This window comes from Bos indicus, chromosome 14, assembly GCF_029378745.1.
Source record: "Bos indicus isolate NIAB-ARS_2022 breed Sahiwal x Tharparkar chromosome 14, NIAB-ARS_B.indTharparkar_mat_pri_1.0, whole genome shotgun sequence".
In the NCBI taxonomy this organism is placed as follows: domain Eukaryota; kingdom Metazoa; phylum Chordata; class Mammalia; order Artiodactyla; family Bovidae; genus Bos; species Bos indicus.
The window spans coordinates 22,696,947-22,713,757 of NC_091773.1; the positions used below are offsets into that span (position 1 = coordinate 22,696,947).

The window sequence follows — 16,811 nt, forward strand, 5'->3', positions numbered from 1 at the left end:
TTCCTGCCCGCAGTAGTAGATATAATGGTCATCTGAGTTAAATTCACCCATTCCAGTCCATTTGAGTTCGCTGATTCCTAGAATGTCGACATTCACTCTTGCCATCTCCTGTTTGACCACTTCCAATTTGCCTTGACGGAGAAGGCAGTGGCACCCCACTCCAGTACTCTTGCCTGGAAAATCCCATGGACGAAGGAGCCTGGTGTGCTGCAGTCCATGCAGTCGCTAGGAGTTGCACATGACTCTGAGCGACATCACTTTCACTTTTCACTTTCCTGCATTGGAGAAGGAAATGGCAACTCACTCCAGTGTTCTTGCCTGGAGAATCCCAGGGACAGGGGAGCCTGGTGGGCTGCTGTCTATGGGGTCGCACAGAGTCGGACACGACTGAAGTGACTTAGTAGTAGTAATTTGCCTTGATTCATGGACCTGACATTCCAGGTTCCTATGCAATATTGCTCTTTACAGCATCGGATCTTGCTTCTATCACCAGTCACACCCACAGCTGGGTATTCTTTTTGCTTTGGCTCCATCCCTTCATTCTTTCTGGAGTTATTTCTCCACTGATCTCCAGTAGCATATTGGGCACCTACTGACCTGGGGAGTTCCTCTTTCAGTATCCTATCATTTTGCCTTTTCATACTGTTCATGGGGTTCTCAAGGCAAGAATACTGAAGCGGTTTGCCATTCCCTTCTCCAGTGGACCACGTTCTGTCAGATCTCTCCACCATGACCCACCCGTCTTGGGTTGCCCCACGGGCATGGCTTAATTTCATTGAGTTAGAAAAGGCTGTGGTCCTGGTGTGATTAGATTGACTAGTATTCTGTGAGTATGGTTTCAGTGTGTCTGCCCTCTGATTCCCTCTTGCAACACCTACCATCTTACTTGGGTTTCTCTTACCTTGGACGTGGGGTATTTCTTCACGGCTGCTCCAGCAAAGCGCAGCCGCTGCTCCTTACCTTGGACAAGGGGTATCTCCTCACTGCCGCCCTTCCTGACCTTCAACGTGGGATAGCACCTCTAGGCCCTCCTGTGCCTGCACAGCCACCGCTCCTTGGACGTGGGGTTGGTCCTTCCAATAAATATTCAGGATTGATTTCCTTTGGAATTGACTGGTTTGATCTCCTTGCAGTCCAAGGGACTCTTAAGAGTCTTCTCTAGCACCACAGTTTGAAAGTATCAGTTCTTCAGTCCTCAGCCTTCTTTATGGTCCAACTCTCACATCTGTACATACCTTGCTTTTTAATTTTCTTATTGATGAGACTTTCAATTAGCAAAAGTTTAAAATACAATAAAATTCTATTTTTACATCTTTTGTAAGATATAAGGTTTATATCTTTCAAGTCCCATCTAAGAAATCTCTGCCTAGCTCAATAACAGGACTTTCTATGTATTCTTGTAGGAGTTTTATAGTTATAGTGCTTACCTTGGATGTATTTGACTCATTTGAGGTTATTTTTTGTATATGATCGTAGGTAAGGGCCAAGGCTCATTTTATTTCAGGTGGATGTACAATTATTCCATCACCCTTTGTTGAAAAGACTATTCTTTTCCCATTGAAATGCTCTCAATTGAAAAGGCTAGACTTTTGTTAAAAATCATTCAGCCATATATGTGTGGGAGTATTTCTGTTCTCTCTATTTTATTTCATTGATCGGTGTGTCTATTTGTATGCCAAAATACACCATCTTGATTACTGTAGCCTCATAATAAGTCTTAAAAGCACATACTGCAAAATTTTCCAACTCCGTTCTCTTTCAAAATTGCTGTTATTGTATCTCCTCTTGTTTCTGTCTTCTTCAAATATTGCTCAACCAGCTGGAGACCAAAGCCCTGAATGCCTTGCTGGGAGTTTTCAAGCACTGCTAGGTACTTTATGCTCCTTGGTGTAGATAGAAGCCAGGACAAGATGTGTGAGTCCAGTCAGCTTGGTGCTTAGAGGCCTTGTGCAGAGGAGTGCCACAGAGAAGCAAACACAACAGCCCATCTGTAAAGCCGTCCATCATTGTCTTGGACTCTCAGCGTTGACATTTTGCTACTTCGGGGTGGAAAGTGAAAAGAAAGGCTTCTCTGGCAGGATTAGAGAAGCAGTTCTCTTCCATTAGTTCTATGTTTCCTGCTACTCAGAAGTTATTTATTTTACGACTACTTTTGATTTCACACAATCAGTCTTCAAACAGTGGTAGCTGCAATGCAACACTTTTTTTTTTTTTTGCCTTGCTTGGAATACAGTGGCCAGTGGTTTCATCCCAGGTATTCATGGTTTCCCCGATGATGGCTCAGCAGATAAAAAACCCACCTACCAACGCAGGAGATGCAGGTTCGATACTTGGGTTGGGAAGATCCCCTGGAGGAGGGCATGGCGACACACTCTGGTATTCTTGCCTGGGAAATCCCATGGACAGAAGAGCCTGGTGGGTTATAGTCCATGGGGTCGCAAAGAGTCAGACACTTTGTGGCTGAGCTCATTAGTGGTTTATATTTGGCCAGCACCCACCAATTTAAGAAAAGAAAAAAATGGAATTGATTCTGCCTTGTTGCTACAAGTCTGAATTCTTTGGCTTGCAGCTGCATATTTCCAGTCTCTGTTGACAGTCTTCCTTCTGTCTCTGTCTCTTCTCTTTTTAAAGGACACCAACGCCACTCAAGTGTGACTTTACCTTAGCTAATCACATCCACAGCAATAGTGTCCCCACGTAAGGTCACATGCACAGGGCTCAGGAGTGAGAGCTTGAACATGGCTTTCTGGGGACTTAACTCAAATAGTTTTCCTGTCCTAGAAAATTCATGCGAAATGTATTTACCATATCCCAGCATTCCCCAAAGTCTTAATCATTCCAGCATCAACTTTAAGTCCAAAATATCCTTTGTCATATAATATCATATCAGTTCAGTTGAGTAGCTCAGTCATGTCTGACTCTTTGCGACCCCATGAATTGCAGCATGCCGGGCCTCCCTGTCCATCACCAACTCCCGGAGTCTACCCAAACTCATGTCCATTGAGTCGGTGATGCCATCCAGCCATCTCATCCTCTATCGTCCCCTTCTCCTCCTGCCCCCAATCCCTCCCAGCATCAGAGTCTTTTCCAATGAGTCAACTCTTCCCATGAGATGGCCAAAGTATTGGAGTTTCAGCTTCAGCATCAGTCCTTCCAAAGACCACCCAGGGCTGATCTCCTTTAGAATGGACTGGTTGGATCTCCTTGCAGTCCAAGGGACTCTCAGGAGTCTTCTCCAACACCATAGTTCAAAAGCATCAATTCTTAGGTGCTCAGCTTTCTTCACAGTCCAACTCTCAGATCCATACATGACTGCTGGAAAAACCATAGCCTTGACTAGACGGACCTTTGTTGGCAAAGTAATGTCTCTGCTTTTGAATATGCTAACTAGGTTGGTCACAACTTTCCTTCCAAGGAGTAAGTGTCTTTAATTTCATGGCTGCGATCACCATCTGCAGTGATTTTGGAGCCCCCCAAAATAAAGTCTTCCACTGTTTCTACTGTTTCCCCGTCTATTTCCCATGAAGTGATAGGACCAGATGCCATGATCTTAGTTTTCTGAATGTTGAGGTTTAAGCCAACTTTTTCACTCTCTTTCACTTTCATCAAGAGGTTTTTTAGTTCCTCTTCACTTTCTGCCATAAGGGTGGTGTCACCTGCATATCTGAGGTTATTGATATTTCTCCTGGCAATCTTGATTTCAGCTTGTGTTTCTTCCAGCCCAGCGTTTCTCATGATGTACTCTGCATATAAGTTAAGTAAGCAGGGTGACAATATACAACCTTGACATACTCCTTTTCCTATTTGGAACCAGGCATCTCAAAAAGTGTGGAAGCCCATCTTTTATAGCATGTAAGTCACGTATGGGTGAGACACTGGCTGTGATCTCCCTTGGGTCCAAAGTCCTGTGAAACCAAACACGGGCTTGATGTGTGCTCAGTCGCTCAGTCATATTTGACTCTTCTCAACCCCATGGACTGCAGCCCGCCAGGCTCCTCTGTCCATGGGATTCTCTAGGCAAGAATACTGGAGTGGGTTGCCATTTCTTCCTCCAGGGGATCTTCCTCACCCAAGGATGGAACCCACGTCTTCTGCATCTCCTACACTGGCAGGCAGGTTCTTAACCACTCTGGTCCCTGGGAAGCCCAATGAATTACACTGATTAATTTTTAAATGTTAAAAATCTTTGCATTTTTGAGATCAACCTGAAGTATGTGGTTAATTTCACTTCCAAATATTTTTGTTGAGAATATTTCAATCATGTTCATGAGGGTTATTGCTCTGTAGTTTTCTAATTGTACCTTAGTCTGGTTTTGGTATCAAGAGTAATGCTCATCTCACATGCTGAGCTGGGAGCTGTTTCAAAGGATTTGTGTAGGATTGGCATTATTTGTTTCTTAAAGTTTTGGTAGAAAATTCACCATCTGGGGCCTGTAGTTCTTTGTTAAAATGACTTAACTACCAATTTTAATTATTATTTTTTAAAAGATAAAGGGCTTTTGAAAATTTCTAGTTATTTTGTGTATGTTTTGGTAATTTGAATCTTTTATCAAACTATTTGTCCATTTGTCTGTTCTCTGCATCCCATTTCTATCCAGCCCATCTACTCACCTTTCAACCTGCTGTTTCAAACTAGGGCCTAATAGGGTATGAATGGGCTTCCTTGGTGGCCCAGTGGTAAAGAATCTTTCTGCCAAAGCAGGAGACGTGGGTTTGATCTCTGTGTCAGGAAGATCCCTCGAGAAAGAAATGGCAGCCCACTCCAGTATTCTTGCCTGGGAAATCCCATGTACAGGAAATCCCTTGTAGCCTCATGGGCTATAGTCCTTGGGGTAACAAAGAGTTGAAAACAACTGAGTGACTTAACAACAACAGTAACAACCAGGATATGAAGATTAAGGTTTTTAGAATTTTATCTACTCACCTTCTTCCTCCCATAATGTTGCTGAGCAAGCCAGGTTAGCTGCCTATAAATTCCTGAAATCATGTCTCACTCTTTTCTTGGGTTCTGTTTTACAAAGATTATAGCACAAGGTTTTATACCATCTTTGTTTAATTTCTGTTGATTTTTGGAGCCAGTTATTTTTTTTTTAATTAAAAAATTTTTATTTTGCTAGCTTTTCTGTAACATTACCTCACTTCATCAACATCCTACCTTAAGAATGTTCTGTTCTGGTATTTTTTCCTCTTTGGTGTTTTGGCCTTCCTGCTTCATCTAGATTATAGACTAGAAGAGGACCGAGACGTCTTTCTATGATTTCCATCTACTCCTCCCTCTGACCCTGGAGGTCCAGTAGTACTCAGTGACTTGTAGGGTGTTGATTGATTGAAGTTATAAACTAAAAGATGAATCCAGTTCATGATCTTTAGATTCTACTATGGTTTTTACAACACTCCCTTCCAAGGTTAAGGTTTTAGTGATTTAAAGAGGTGCAAAAACATATGGTAAACAGACTTCATATTTCATTATTTTCAGTTTTATTTCTGTTCCTATACCTTTCATCTTTTCACATCGTAGTTGTTGGAAAAGGCAATTTCTTTCCCTATTGATTTGGTCCTTGTACATTTAGCGAGTATTGATCTCCTTGAACTCTTTGCTGCATTTCTAAGGCAGCAAAAGCTGAAGAGCTTTCTTTCATTTTATTCAAACAAGCGCTAACATACAGTTACTCTACAGAAAACAGCTAGGGTTTTCCCAGCTCTGTAGTTTGTAATTACAATTTAGTTGCTTCTGCCATTGTTAAAGACAGCCTGTCCATCTTTCAGTTCTTTAAAACAGCATTTTTATTTACTAACTGATTGTCTACCAAGATGATTTGGTAGCCTAACATGCCTTTTTACTGTTGGAAAACTTAAGTAGAATTTCTTGTTTTAAAGTAGATTTTAAAAAATAGACATTCATTTAACATATATGTATTGTACCAGATAAGTAAAATTTAAATCTAAATTTGATTGTTATTTGAATGATCAAGATAGGAAATATACTTTGGTTCAAATATGGGTGAGAGTAATTCACACTCTAGAGTATAATATTACTAAAGTTCACAGTTCTGAATTTTACTGCCTCATTTTCTCTTTTTTGATATGAGGTTGAGTGTGTTTCCCTGATTTTTTATTACTTTAGTTTTCTTGTTAATCAATTCTTGATGTTTACTCCAAGGAAACCTGGCAAAATTAGACTGAATATCATACTACTTTAAATATATTTAGTTTATCTCAGTTATGTTCACCAGGAACTGTGTATAGTCTAGCACTGTTTTTATTTGTTGCTGGGTGGTACAAAATTTACTTAACATCTGTGGAACTTAGTTACTTTAATTGCTGCTGCTGCTAAGTCACTTCAGTTGTGTCCAACTCTGTGGGACCCCATAGACGGCAGCCCACCAGGCTCCCCCATCCCTGGGATTCTCCAGGCAAGAACACTGGAGTGGGTTGCCATTTCCTTCTCCAATGCATGAAAGTGAAAAGTGAAAGTGAAGTTGCTTAGTTGTGTCCGACTCTTAGCGACCTCATGGACTGCTGCCTACCAGGCTCCTCCATCCACGGGATTTTCCAGGCAAGAGTACTGGACTGGGGGTGCCATTGCCTTCTCCCAGTTACTTTAATTAGGAATACTTAATAAGTGAAGACATTGTATCAGGTGACTTGAAATTCCTTTAAATTATCTGATTCCAATTTTTATGTTTATGTAAATTATTACATAATTTTAATTTTGGAAAATAAACATCTGAACTCAAAAGATCTTAAAAGATATAATTATGAGTGTATATATCATATGTCAGAGCTAAGACTATTGGAGATGTTTTGTTAAAATTCTGGAAACTTCAGTTCAGTTCAGTTCAGTCGCTCAGTCATGTCTGACTCTCTGTGACCCCGTGAATCGCAGCACACCAGGCCTCCCTGTCCACCAACTCCCGGAGTCTACCCAAACCTATGTCCATCGAGTTGGTGATGCCATCCAGCCATCTCATCTCTGTCGTCCCCTTCTCCTCCTGCCCCCAATCCTTCCCAGCATTAGGGTCTTTTCCAATGAGTCAACTCTTTGCATGAGGTGGCCAAAGTATTGGAGTTTCAGCTTCAACATCAGTCCTTCCAATGAACACCCAGGATTGATCTCCTTTAGAATGGACTGGTTGGATCTTCTTGCAGTCCAAGGGACTCTCAAGAGTCTTCTCCAACACCACAGTTCAAAAGCATCAATTCTTCGGCACTCAACTTTCTTCACCATCCAACTCTCACATCCATACATGACTGCTGGAAAAACCATAGCCTTGACTAGACGGACCTTTGTTGGCAAAGTAATGTCTCTGCTTTTAAATATGTTATCTAGGTTGGTCATAACTTTCCTTCCAAGGAGTAAGCATCTTTTAATTTCATGGCTGCAATCACCATCTTCTGGGAACTTAGGAGAACTTAAATAGTGACTCTTGGAGTCCAGACATGATCAACCATGACAACCTTATTAAAGATCTTCTAGGAAATATTCTCCCAGTTACACCATTGGAGGCAATCATTTTACTGAGTATTTAAAAAATCAGCTCTAAATCCTGTGTGATAGCACTTTTCTGGAGGAGATGGAAAAAGTAAGTTATGTCCATCTTGAACTCTTTCAGCTTCATGGTGACCTGCCCTTCCTAGTCTTCCGTTATATAAATTGTTGTAAGTCTCTGTGTTGTTTGTGCATTTATAGGTGGTAACTGGAAAGTTTCCATAATCACCAGTGACTTGCCAAATGCCGGGACCAGCTCACAGATTTATATTATATTGTATGGACAACATAGAAGTTCAGCTGCCATATATCTTTATGGAACGGATGGAGCCCGATTTCAGGATGGCCATGAAGACACATTTACTGTGAGTAGCAAAACTGAGTAAAACCTGATAACATAGGGATGCATCTAGTAGGTATTAATACTTTGGAATGAATGCAGTCTGTCGAATTGGGTGCCTCTTTTCATAATAACACGTGTCTTGCAGAAGCTCAGTCAAAAGTCATTTGTGGCAATTTTTTTGCTCCAGTGGATTGCACGTAAGTAAAACTACGATATGGTAAGAGACAATAGAGAGAAATACTGGATGACCAGCATTTGTTGTTTCTATACTCATGGCCATCAGGAGCAAGGGCTGTGCCTTTCTGTGTGAGGATTTAACAGATAAGCCTAAAAGTCAAGGTCACAAGGGAAAAATGATCAAATAAAGGAAAGCACAGAAGTTGTTATCAAGTGATTAGGTTTTGGCTAGACCCACTGAGATCAAGATATAGGGAGAAACAGAGGTAGCAAAGATGAAGCAGGGGAGACAGCAGTGGAACTGTTTTCGTTTCAGCGCTCATGTGGGCTCAGTAGTTTTGGCATGTGGGCTTAGTTGCCAAGCAGCACATGGCATCTTAGTTCCTGCACCGGAATCAAACCCACGTTTCCTGTATTGAAAGGCAGATTCTTAACCACTAAACCTCCAGGGATGTCCCCTCCACTATGTTTTTTGTATGTTATTTTCATCCATCTCAAAATATTTTTAAATTTCCCTTGGAATTTCTTTGACTCATTCATTGCTGGAGTACATGTGGGGATTTTCCAGTTTTCTTTCTTGTATTTATTTCTAGTTTCATTACATTACAGTTTAAAAAGGTACTCAATTGTCAAAGCCTACTTTGTGACATAACATATAATCTATATTGGAGAATATTCTATGTGCATTTGAGAAAACTCTATGTTACTATTTTTTTAATTACTTATTTTTAATTGAAGGAGAATTGCTTTACAGTATTGCATTGATTCTACCAAACATCAGTATGAATCAGCCACAGGAGAACTCTGTATTCTTGCTTGTTGGAGGGGAACCTTCTGTCTGTTAGATCTGGTTGGTGTATAATGTTGTTCAAGTCCTCTGTTTTCTTACTGATCTTCTGTTTAGTTGTTCTATAGTTATTCAAAGAAGAGAGTTATTCAAATTGTCTCTGACAATTTTTGTAGACTATTTCTTCATTCAGTTCTGTCCATTTTTGCTTCATATATTTTGGCAGTCTGTTGTTAGGTGTGTAAATTTTTATAATTCTAAGATCTTATTGATTGATTATTCTATCAGTATATAATATTGTAATATAAGGTTTTAAAAATGGATTTTATGAAATTATGTAGAAAGAAATTCTTGTGGTTCCTTTACAGATCACAGTTGGAGACATTGGGATGCTCTTTAAGATTCGTGTTGGTCACACCAACTCTGGGCTCTCCCCTTCCTGGCACTGTAAAGAGGTAAAGAGGTACCCACACTTCCATCCTTTGCCAGATCCTTGTAAATCCTGCTTGGGAATCAGGCTTTGTACTGTGAGCTGATGAAGTCAAATCTGGGCTTTTTAGTTGGTGTATTCCTCAAGGGAGCAGTATCATGTGCCATGAATAATTTAACATCTAATTAATTGAGAGAAGCACCTCAACCAAACAGTCCTCTCACCTCTTTGCAAAGAAAACACTTGGGACTCTGTAAAAACTCACATTGCTTCTTGATACGGTTGTGCACTAAGTTGCCTCTGTCATGTCCAACTCTGCGACCCTGTGGTCTGTAGCCTGCCAGACTCCTTTGTCCAGGGTGTTTTCCAGGCAAGAATGCTGGAGCAGGCTGCCATGCCCTCCTCCAGGGGATCTTCCCCACCTGGGATTGAACCCACATCTCTTACATCTCCTGCATTGGCGGGTGGGTTCTTTACCACTAGCACCATCTGGTTGTAATAGTGATGGAAACATGACTTGGTGGATGTTATCTGCTTCAGAAGAGTTGTAAAAATAGTTCATTTCCCTTGGTGAAATAATAATCTACTAGACTGGAATGCCACCCCTCTAATTTAGTCTACTCATGCTAATTGACATAATGTTCCCTGAGTACTTTCAGGAGCAAAATAAGGCTTAAATTTTCTACATTGTTCAGAATTAAAAATTTTACTTATTCCAGTGACTGCAGAAATGCACCTCTTTAACACTGGAAGTCACACAACTTGTCATCCATTTTTATATATGTTGTATCTACATCTTTTGTCATTTGAGAATAAATAATCTTTAAGCAAGTTCTCAAGAGGCAAAGAACACCCAGCCAAACCCCTGATATTCTTGGCAAACTTCTTCTACAGTTTTATAATATATGAGAAAGTTAATGAAAAATTCATGGAAGATGAGTAAATATCTTTTATTTCATTAGCATAAGTATATATTTATTAATAATGCCATTCTTTTACATTAAAGACACAAAAGATCCTGAAGAACAATGCAAAAATGAAATTTACTTTATGAAAACACAGAGTGTAGAAGTCAGATTTCAAAATTCAGGATTACTGCCTGGCTTCTATATAAGATACTTTTCTCTTTTATGCTATTTAGAGCTTTTGAAGTATGGTATTCACATTAATATGTAAATGGTTATATATGATAATAATACTACTATCTTTTATTTTTCTCTCCTAGTGAGCTAAACTAATTTATGAAAGTGATCACTAACTCATTTGGTTAATAACCAATAAGCAATATTATGTGGATTATGAAGCTGGGATGCTTAGACAGTGGTTAGGTGATCTGAAAAAGTTATTTAATATTGCCAACGAAAAACAAAAGCGTCAGGCTGAAAGTTTTTAGTGTCTTTCTGTCTAGGGCGATTCCTCTCTCATTGCAAGGCCACATGTTTGCCTGAGGTTTACCTCACCCGTCCTTTAGCACCAGTGACGAGGAGATGTTCTTGATCCAAGGTCTTATCCTGAGTATATAACACCCTTACATAACTAGCAAATCAAGATGTTAGATAATAGGTTAGAGGATTTTCTGTTGAATTTTTATAGTATGGTTTAGAAGTTTGAAATTTGAATTTTTAAGTAAGCTAACTTGTGCCTATAACTTGAAGGGATTTGAATGAAAACACATAGCCCTTATAGCAATAATGATACATGTCCACAGCCCATAAAATAATCATGTTGCTTTTCTGAACTTCCATCTTGTTTCTTACAGTTTATTTAAGGAAGGTTACAAAATAAAGCATTTCAAATTGTAATTGATTTTGTATTTCTCAAATGGTCTTCCTTGGACTGTTAATTAAAAACCTGACCAAATAGTGGTGGCAGAAGGGAATGGATTCTGTTTTTGGGGAGCCTTGCTCAAAGTGTGATGGGATTTTATGAATGCAGGTTTCTGGGGTTTACCAGGGCCCACGGAGACAGTAGGTTTAGGAATCAACAATCTACCTTTATTACAACGTGATTTTCTCAGCACATTAAAGTTGAAAATCTCTGATTTAAGGCATTTTAAAGATGGTAAGATTAATTTAACAGATAAAATAAGAGCTCATTGAGGCTTTTAAAAGAATAATAGTACCGTACTTATCAAAGGCTAGATTTTAGAATCAGAAAACATATTTCTACTTTCAATGATTTGGGGCATTCATCTGATCCTACCAGAATTTATTAACATCTTTGTTTAAGTCCAAGATGAATAGATTAGATAAAATATGGTATGCTGCTGTTGCTGCTAAGTCACTTCAGTCGTGTCCGACTCTGTGAGACCCCATAGATGGCAGCCCATGATGCTCCCCTGTCCCTGGGATTCTCCGGGCAAGAACACTGGAGTGGGTTGCCATTTCCTTCTCCAATGCATGAAAGTGAAAGTGATGTCACTCAGGCGTGTCCGACTCCTAGCGACCACATGGACTGCAACCTACTAGGCTCCTCTGTCCATGGGATTTGCCAGGCAAGAGTACTGGAGTGGTGTGCCATTGCCTTCTCTAAAATATGGTATAGAAAGTGTTAGTCTCTCATTTGTGTCTGACTGTTTACTACCTCATGGACTGTAGCTTGCCAGGCTCCTCTGTCCTTGGAATTTTCCAGGCAAGAATACTGGCATGAATAGTCATTCCCTTCTCCAGGGGATCTTCCTGACCCAGGGGCTCGACCTGGGTCTCTTGTATTGCAGGCAGAGTCTTTACCATCTGAGCCACCAGGGAAGCCCTAACATGGTATAATAGGTACCCAAATAAAGAATGATACTTTGAATATCTGTAATTGCTAGGAACCCAAAGAAGGAACTATTTCGGTCTGAATCTGTAGTGCATGAAATCTAAGCTCATGCTAGTGTTTTAGAAAATCTTTAAAATTAAACTTTAAAAAACTTTAAAATTAAAAAAAAAGTCATTACTAAGAGGTTGGAACAAGGAAGTAATAGATTTTTTAAAATTATAATTATCTTTCCAAATAGGAAAATATGGATGACGCTTAGAAAATTTAGGAGGAAATTGGCATGTTTGGCATTTCAATATAGAGAAATTAGAAATTGAAAAATTTCAAATTAGAGAAAAGAAATGCCATTGTACTTGAGATAGCAATAGAAGAAATTAACACTTTTCTTGTCAACTGTTCAACAGCTTTTACTAAAAGAAAGTTGAAAGCCTTCTTCAGTGTCAGGCTTGGACACAAAATTGTATTTAACTCTTTGATAATGTATTATGTTCTTTAGAAGTCATGCTATTTCTGTTATAGATAAAACTGTGGGACCTGAATGCTGGAAGACAGTTTCACATACCTGTTCAACGATGGTTGGCACGAGATCAAGAGGATGGGGAAGTCTGTCGAGAATTTCCTGTTTTCAACAAGGGGTGGCCCATCCTTCCAGGTAGGGCAGATCCACTCCAGGTAGCACGAATAACACTTGCTTGTCTAAATGTTGAAGGACAAGGAAGTTCAACACGTGTTGAGTAAATAAATAAGTGAATGATTAAGAAACTGCTTACTTCTCACAAATTGCCTCTGCAGGAATGACAGCTGCATCTAAATATTTTTTAGTTGTTTAATGTACTGGCATTCAGGAATATGCTCTTGTCAACAGTTAAGCCTGTAGGAAGGTCAGCTGAAATGCCTCTTAATCAAAAAAAGAATATTTATTCTTAGAAGGTCATGAGAGAATTGAGTGTCCAATGAAGTTATTCCTGGGCTGAAAACTACAAGTCAATGTATGTTTTGCTTATCAGGCTCAGCCTTATTTTTGAAAATTTATTTATTTGATTTGGAAATAAAAACAGGATGGCTCAATGACTTTCTGAGCATTTGGCCAAAAGCAGGGGTGTGATCAGGACTTGTGTAAATGTGGATGAGAAATAGGATGTGTTTAGAGTTTGACAGTCACTGCTCATGGCCACATGAATTCAGGGTGATTCTGTCCATAATATATGTTTGCTGTTGTGTCTGCTGGCTTCTGCTTTGAAGGAGAACAGGAAAAGGGTTTAAGAGAATTATTAGATGGGCAATTGATAAAAACAGATTTTTCTCCAGTTCAGAACATTTTCTATTAAAAATATGATATCTTAATTTTCTAAAGAAATAAATGATAATAAGTATTATGTGAAGTTGAAGAAGAGCTCCACAATGTCATAGAAGCTAATATTAGGTTTAGGTATATAATAACTTGAATTTCCCTGGTGGTCAGACAGTGAAGAATCTGTCTGCAATGTGGGAGACCTGGGTTTGATCCCTGGGTCAGAAAGATCCCCTGGAGAAGGAAATGGCAACTCACTCCAGTATTCTTGCCAGGAAAATTCTATGGACAGAGATGTTTGGTGGGTTCCAGCCCACGGGGTTGCAAAGAGTTGGACATGACTGAGTAACATTTTTCACATAATAACTTGTGTAACTTAATAGGGAGCATGAGTCGCTGAAAAATTTGCAGAGACCGATAATTCCTTTGTGGTTTTTAAATATGGTGTAATAAACTCTTTAAGTTTCTGAAGTTAAAATATTTTTGAAAATATATGAATAGTTCTGTTTGCTGAAAAGTGAAAGCTCATGTGAGCCTTGTTCTCACCGTTCATAAGCCTTTCCCTCAACACTTTTGAGTATTCTTCTCAACACTCTTCCTCATCAGCCCACGCTTCACCTGGCAGGGGAGACATTTGCCAGGTGCCCTGTCCTACCCACTGTTAGTAATGATGCAGAGGTCACGTCTGCTTCTTCATCTCTCATTTTAATTGTAAAATTGCTCAAAGGAGGCATATTCTGCAAATACATACTGGTTTCCCTTGCCTTCCCTACAGTAATTGTTGTGTGTGTGCTAAGTTGCTTCAGTTGTGTCTTACTCTGCGTGAACTTATGGACTATAGCCTGCTAAGCTCCTCTTTCCATGGGATTCTTCAAGCAAGAATACTGGATTGCCATTTACTTCTCTAGGGGATCTTCCTGACCCAGGGATTGATATATATACATACATATGTATCAATATAATATGCATATACCTTTTTTATTGTGGTAACAAATGTATAACATTAAATTTACTGTCTTAAACATTTGAAAATGTATATTTTGGTAAGTATATTCACATTGTGCAACAGATCTCTAGAACTCTTTCATCTTACAAAGCTGAAATTCTGTTTCTCCTTGTGAGAGTTTGGGCAGATTGTGTTTTTCAAGGAATTGTTTCACTTCATCTAGGTTATCAAATTTGTGGAAATAGAATTTTCCATGATGTTCTTTTATTATCATTTAAAAGTTCCACAGGATCTGTAGTGGTTCTCCCTGTTTCATTTCTAATATTTGTAACTTGTGTCCTCTCTCTTTTTTTGCTTAGTTAGCCTGGATTGAGGCTTATCAATTTTATCGATCTTTTCAAAGAACCAGCTTTTGGTTTCATTGATTTTTTTTCTATTGATTTACTGCTTTCAGTTTCATTGATTTCTGCTCCAAGTCTTATTTCTTTTCTTCTTGCTTCCTTTGGATTTAATTTGTTCTTCTTTTTCTAGTTTCCAAAACTTATATGATTAATTTTAGATTTTTTTCCTAATGTATGCATTTAATGCTATAATTTTCTGTAAGCATTGGTTTTTTCTGCATCCCACAAATTTTGATAAGTTGTATTTTCATTTTCACTTAGTTCAGAACATTTAAAAATTTCTCCTGAGAGTTCTTCTTACCCATGTGTTATTTAGAAGTGTGTTATTTAGTCTCCATATGTTATGGGATATTCTAGTTATCTTTCTGTTATTGATTTCTAGTTTTAATTCCACTGTGGTCTGAGAGCAGACAATGTATGATTTCTAAGTTTGTTAGGTGTGTTTTATGGCCCAGACTGAGGTCTATCCTGGTGACTCTCCTGTGTGAGCTCGGGAAGAATGTATATTCTGCTGTTGTTGTATGAAATAATCTATTGATGTGTATTATAAACTATTGATCAGTAGTGTTATTGGGTTCACCTATGTCCTTACTCATTTTCTGCCCATGGGATCTGTCCATTTCTGAGAGAGAAGTGTTGAAGGCTCCAGTATGGTAGTGGACATATCTCTTTCTCCCTGCAGTTCTATCAGTTTTACCTTATATAGCTTGATGCTCTGTTAGGATTATCACTATCTATTGTAACATTAAGGATTATCATGTCTTCTTGGGGAATTGACCCTTTTATTATTATGAAATGCTCTATTCCTGATAGTCTTTCCTGTTTGACATGTGCTCTATTTGAAATTAATACAACTACTCCTGTTTTCTTTAGATTAGTGTTAGCAGGCTATATTTTCTCCATCAATTTACTTTTAATTTACGTGTATATTTACTTTTAAACTGGTTTTCTTGTAGACAACATATGTGTGTGTATACTAAGTTGCTTCAGTCATGTCCATCTCTGTGTGACCTCATGGACTGTAGCCTACCAGGCTCCTCTGTCCTTGGGATTCTCTAGGCAAGAATACTGGAGTGGGTTCCCATGTCCTCCTACAGGGGATCTTCCTGACCCAGGATCAAACCCACATCTCTTACATCTCCTACATTGACAGGTGGGTCCTTTACCACTAGCGCTACCTGGGAAGCCCAAACAACATATAGTTGAGTCTTATTTTTGGATCCACTCTGACAATCTCTGTTGTTTAACTGGTTTTTTAAAATCATGATGTTCAAAGTGGTTATTGATATAATCAGATTAATATCTACTGTATTTGCTACTGTTTTTGTTACTCTTATTCTTTATTCCTATTTTTATCTTTTACTCTTTTTCTGTCTTTTGTGACTTCAAGTGAACATTCAATTGAGAAGCTCATTCTATTTCTGTTTTTTTTTTTTTTAGCATATCTGTGACACTTTAAAAAAAACTTTATTTAGTGGTTGCCCTAGAGCTTACAAATATACATTTACAGCTAATCCAAGACCACTTCAAATCACATTACATGTTTTCATGAGTAGTATGAATCAGGACCGGGAGCTGACTATGAATTGGTCTACCAGGAGCTGACTATGGCTCAGATCATGAACTCCTTATTGCAAAATTCAGACTTAAATTGAAGAAAGTAGGGAAAACCTCTAGACCATTCAGGTATGACCTAAATAAAATCCCTTAGGATTATGCAGTGCAAGTGACAAATAAATTCAAGGGATTAGATCTGATAGACAGAGTGCCTGAAGAACTATGGATGGAGGTTCGTTACATTGTACAGGAGACAGAGATCAAGACCATCCCCAAGAAAAAGAACTGGCAAAAGGCAAAATGATTGTCTGAGGAGCCTGAGGAGGCCTTACAAATAGCTGAGAAAAGAAGAAAAGCTAAAGGCAAAGAAGAAAAGGAAAAATATACCTTTTGAACTTTGAATGCAGAGTTCCAAAGAATAGCAAGGAGAGATAAGAAAGCCTTCCTCAGTGGGCAATGCAAAGAAATAGAGGAAAACAATAGAATGGGAAAGACTAGAGATCTCTTCAAGAAAATTAGAGATACCAAGGGAATATTTCATGCACAGATGGTTACGATAAAGGAGAGAAATGGTATGGACCTAAAAGAAGCAAAATATATTAAGAGGTGGCAAGAATACACAGAAGAACT

At 38.9% G+C, this 16,811-nt stretch overlaps 1 protein-coding gene across 6 annotated transcripts in view; it reads left to right on the forward strand.

Annotated features, from left to right (window-relative positions):
• Positions 1-16,811, forward strand: part of LOC109568646 (RP1 axonemal microtubule associated) — a 211,437-nt gene that overhangs the window by 115,535 nt on the left and 79,091 nt on the right. For all 6 annotated transcript variants that reach the window (XM_070802547.1, XM_070802550.1, XM_070802545.1 and 3 more), the window contains 3 exons: positions 7,691-7,854; positions 9,165-9,251; positions 12,506-12,638. In XM_070802547.1, the coding sequence (XP_070658648.1) occupies positions 7,691-7,854; positions 9,165-9,251; positions 12,506-12,638 (384 nt within the window). The remainder of the gene's footprint in view (positions 1-7,690; positions 7,855-9,164; positions 9,252-12,505; positions 12,639-16,811) is intronic.